General features: G+C 27.2%; 1 protein-coding gene across 1 annotated transcript; it reads right to left on the bottom strand.

Moving 5' to 3' along the window:
- Positions 1-1,691: 1,691 nt before the first annotated feature.
- Positions 1,692-3,221, bottom strand: LOC131951096 (uncharacterized). Its single transcript, XM_059313387.1, has one exon. It carries the CDS (start codon positions 3,219-3,221, stop codon positions 1,692-1,694), a length of 1,530 nt encoding a protein of 509 aa, XP_059169370.1.
- Positions 3,222-4,856: the final 1,635 nt, after the last annotated feature.

The following is a 4,856-nucleotide window of genomic DNA, read 5'->3' as shown; positions in this document are numbered from 1 at the left end:
TTGAATTTTTCAAAAGCCTATAACTTGAGTACTATTTCAGATAGTAAGTAAAAGATCTAATTCTCTATCTTCTGTTAAATTTTGAGTAATTTCCATTGACCAGAAGTAGTAATTTACGCTACTTCCGATTTCTCAAAAAACTAATGTAAATTTTTAAAGTACTAATAATATTGCGCACTATTATGCACTTTTTTATTCGGCGTTCACTTGGTGTGCAATTCTTTTGTCTACGAGATTTTATTCTAATTTTAAAACTTTAAGTATTTAAAATGGATTAAAAATCATGTCTATAGCCCGAGTTCCCATCCCCTGTTTTTTTATATAAAAATATTCGAGAAAGTTTAGGGGAGATCACTCCCGGTTTATTTAGGTTGATTTACTGTAAGGGCCAATTTAAGAGTAATATTTATTTAAAAAAGAAATTAAGTTGTAAATAATATTCTTTTATTATTATTATTAGCTTTACTATTATTTTTATAATAAAAATAATAATAGGTTAAAAATTATTATTTTATTAATGTTTTTACTTAATGTTATTACTTTTAGTATCTGTTTTATTATAATTCATATTGTTTTTGTTATTATTATTGTTTTTAAATAATTCTTTTTATTACCATAATTTTTATTTTCACCATCATCATTATTATTAATTAAATCATTATTGTTTCAAAATTATAATGTGCCTTGTTGTTATGTTCATTATTTTAACTTCTAGCAATTCATTTTAAAAATTATAATTCCAGTTGCTTTATAACATTTTAATACAATTAAATTATTATTATTGTCACTTTTAATTTTAATAAAAATATAATACTTTTTTTTTAAGAAATATAATAATAGTTTTTTATAATTATTTAAAAAAAAATGATCCCAATTTGTACTTCAATAAACATTGCTAATTTTTTTACACTATTAATATTATCATTATTATCGCCTATTTTTAAAATATAGGCGATAATTATTAGTATTATTACTACTTGTAAAAATGATAGTGAATTATTTATGTTATAAATATAATGTTTTTTAATGTTATTAGTATTAGAAATAGTAGTATATGATAATAATCTACATATCGTAAACTATTTTTTTTATACACATAATTACTTTCACCTCGTGTTATAATGAAAGATAATTAAAAAAAATACATGAGACATATTAGGCAATACAAATACATTTATTTTGTTTAGGTGATGAGCTTATGGACGGTTTGAGAAAATCTTAAAATAATTTAAATTGTCATTTATTTTTTTATTATGAAAATCAACAAATGTTAATTTTGTCAGTTTTTAGTCTTAGCTCGTTAGTCATGATAGTTAGTTTTTCAGAAATGGGCATCAGTGTGTCTGTAAAGGCCCGTCAGTGTGTCAAGAGGAGGCAGAATTTGTCAGATTATAAATATCTATAAATATATATAATCTTTGATACGTAGATATAAAAAAAATTACACAATTTGTTCATCAAGAAATAATTCATTCTATTTGAAATATTGACGTTTATATTTTAACTTGAGGTATGTCAATTGAACTGATGATATCTTTCTCCACTGGTGCATATATATATATATATATATATATATATATATATATATATATATATATATATATATATATATATATATATATATATATATATAAATCCTAATTTAGTTACAATTTACTAACAGTGTATATAATTGAAATTATAACTGGCTTTCAACGAGTCAGTAAATCCTTACAGTAGCAATACATTCGTACAATCTTATCATGTTCCACACAATCCGACAAGTTTTTGTACGTGCTCGTCCTGCTGATGTCGCCTAGAGTCTGTACTGACGTGAATATAAAGAAGCTGACGGTGTATCTGACTGTGGCCTCAAACGACGCCAACCCTGGGCTGGTATCAAACATGATTCTGTAGACCCCACTCCAGCCTATAGACCCGCCGTGTAACGTCAAACTGGTTACGTTACGGAATTTCAGGACGGCACATTTGTCGCGGTATTTGGACGTGATTGAATTTATATCCTGTACAACTTGATTACCTATTTCAGGTGCGATTTCCCAAGTGGGAACAGGTACCCCACCGTTACACATACAGTAATGTGGAGACAAATCAGCATCCTCGCATGTTCGTTTTCGAGTTATCTCAGAAAATAAAGATCTCGTCCTAAAACCTAAATCAACTTTAGATTTTTCTGACAACCCTTCAAAGTCTAAACTAAGCAAACTTTTTAAAGTTTTGTGGATGTCAAAGTTTGTAGTCAGTCTGTTAGCGTTAGTGAGCAGGTTCTTGTAAAGCCTGGAGTGTTTTTTCTGAAACCACTGAGGTGCCATCACCAGCATCGCTGCCGCCCGTTCTTCGATGCTGCCTTCAAACGTGTTTCTGTAAGCACCTTTTCGCGGTCCGTGGTCACCGAAGAACACAAAGAACGTATTGTTGAATAAAGACGACTCCTGCATGTCTTTGAGAAAATTAAAATAATGTTCATCTACAGCACTAGCCTGATTTGGGAAGTCATGTGTCGGTCTTTTTATCATAGCTAAAGAGAAAAATCGTCCTGTTGTGTGGAGAGATTCTAGAATAAACTCTTTTATAAGACTCAACCATAAATTGACTTCGATTTTGTCTTCAAAACAGTTGTTGTTAAACGCAATTTTATCTTTCATTAACGATTTCACCATTGGTAGGTTAAAACAATCTGTTGGTGGTCGAGAGAAGTCGTTAAAGTCCGGTACATCAGAGATGTACTGGGTTCGAAACCCGGCTTTCTTGAAATCCTGCCAGATAAAGTTCACGGCGTCAAAGCCCTCGGCTTGGCTCCAGTTTGGGATGTCATGTTCATATTTTCCTGCAGTGATCGCTAGCAGGTTAGGAAATGTGTTGTCTCCAACTTTGTTGTACATGTTCATCTCGACAGCACCTATCGTGTTCAATAAATAATCTCTTGTTTTGTTCATAGCTCGTTTGAACAAATTTCCTGACAGTGAATCTAACCCAAGCAGCAATACATTCATCTGCTCTGAGCTGAAGTTGTTGTTATGTGGGACTTCACGTTTTCTAAGCTCTTGTCTTGTTGGGTAGTGTAACATATTTGACACAATTTTGTTATTGCTATCCTTGCACTGAACATCAACAAAATGAACATTTTCTGGAACTTTTGATGAGCTAGAAAACCACTCCTGCCAATGTCCGTTGACATAGTCAATCCTCCTTTTGTATGTTACAGATCTATATCTACACATTATCAATTCATTTATGTGATATCTGTTCTTCATTGTTTGATTAACGTGAACGAAACTACCATCGTAGTACGTCAAGGTGTGTAGACCATGTGGACATGCAACAGTAGGAAACTCTTCATAATACTTCATGGAGTTTGGGCTGAAATACAAAATGTTGCATTAATGCTACATCGATTGGATTTAGATTCGTTTCTTTTATAAAAAATATCTACAAAGTACTTACGATTCTTTTTATATTGTCATTACTGTCAATCAAATAGCAATTATTTGAAAATTTAACAACAAATTTAATACTAATTAAACTTAATAATTTCACAATATAGCTATTGGACTTACTTAAAAGGATCCAATGATGGGAAATTGCAGCTTTCAGTTTGTGAGAACCCACCATCCAGTTGATCGGAATAGTCGACGTTAAACTTTTGTACGAACAAAACCACCACTGTTATTATTATAAGAATCAAGAAGGATCTGGTGCTAACCAATCGACCGTACCTGCTGAACAAAATAGATAGATCGATTTTTAATGTTTATCAATTATTATTGTTATTATTGTTATTATTATTATTGTTATCATTGTTATCATTGTTATTATTGTTATTATTGTTATTATTGTTATTATTGTTATTATTGTTATTATTGTTATTATTGTTATTATTGTTATTATTGTTATTATTGTTATTATTGTTATTATTGTTATTATTGTTATTATTGTTATTATTGTTATTATTGTTATTACTGTTATTACTGTTATTATTGTTATTATTGTTATTATTGTTATTATTGTTATTATTGTTATTATTGTTATTATTGTTATTATTGTTATTATTGTTATTATTGTTATTATTGTTATTATTGTTATTATTGTTATTATTGTTATTATTGTTATTATTGTTATTATTGTTATTATTGTTATTATTGTTATTATTGTTATTATTGTTATTATTGTTATTATTGTTATTATTGTTAATATTGTTATTATTGTTATTATTGTTAATATTGTTAATATTGTTATTATTGTTATTATTGTTATTATTGTTATTATTGTTATTATTGTTATTATTGTTATTATTGTTATTATTGTTATTATTGTTATTATTGTTATTATTGTTATTATTGTTATTATTGTTATTATTGTTATTATTGTTATTATTGTTATTATTGTTATTATTGTTATTATTGTTATTATTGTTATTATTGTTATTATTGTTATTGTTGTTATTATTGTTATTATTGTTATTATTGTTATTATTGTTATTATTGTTATTATTGTTATTATTATTATTATCATTATAAAGGTCTTTTATTTTAAATATTAAACTTTTTATTTGGTTTTAATTTTATTCCTATACCAATTTTAGTTATCTGAAATTTATATCATTTATTTTTATCCGTAAATCAAATATATTCTTTATATAACCTCAGTAAAGGGAACAATTATTTTTTTTCATATTATGTGCAAGACATACATTTTCTTTTAATTTCTTTTAGTTAAAAACATGATTACAAAATATACAACATGAAAAAGTACCCTAAATTGCGTTAATAGAACCGATCGTCAATAACTATATTCGCAAAACGCGTAAACAATATAGATCTAAGCATTATGAAAAATGTGAAAATATTAGAAGTCAA

The sequence above is a fragment of the Physella acuta genome, unplaced genomic scaffold (assembly GCF_028476545.2).
Source record: "Physella acuta isolate Inbredline_101_S28 unplaced genomic scaffold, ASM2847654v3 ptg000064l, whole genome shotgun sequence".
Lineage (NCBI taxonomy): Eukaryota > Metazoa > Mollusca > Gastropoda > Physidae > Physella > Physella acuta.
This window is presented reverse-complemented; position numbering and strand designations above follow the sequence as displayed.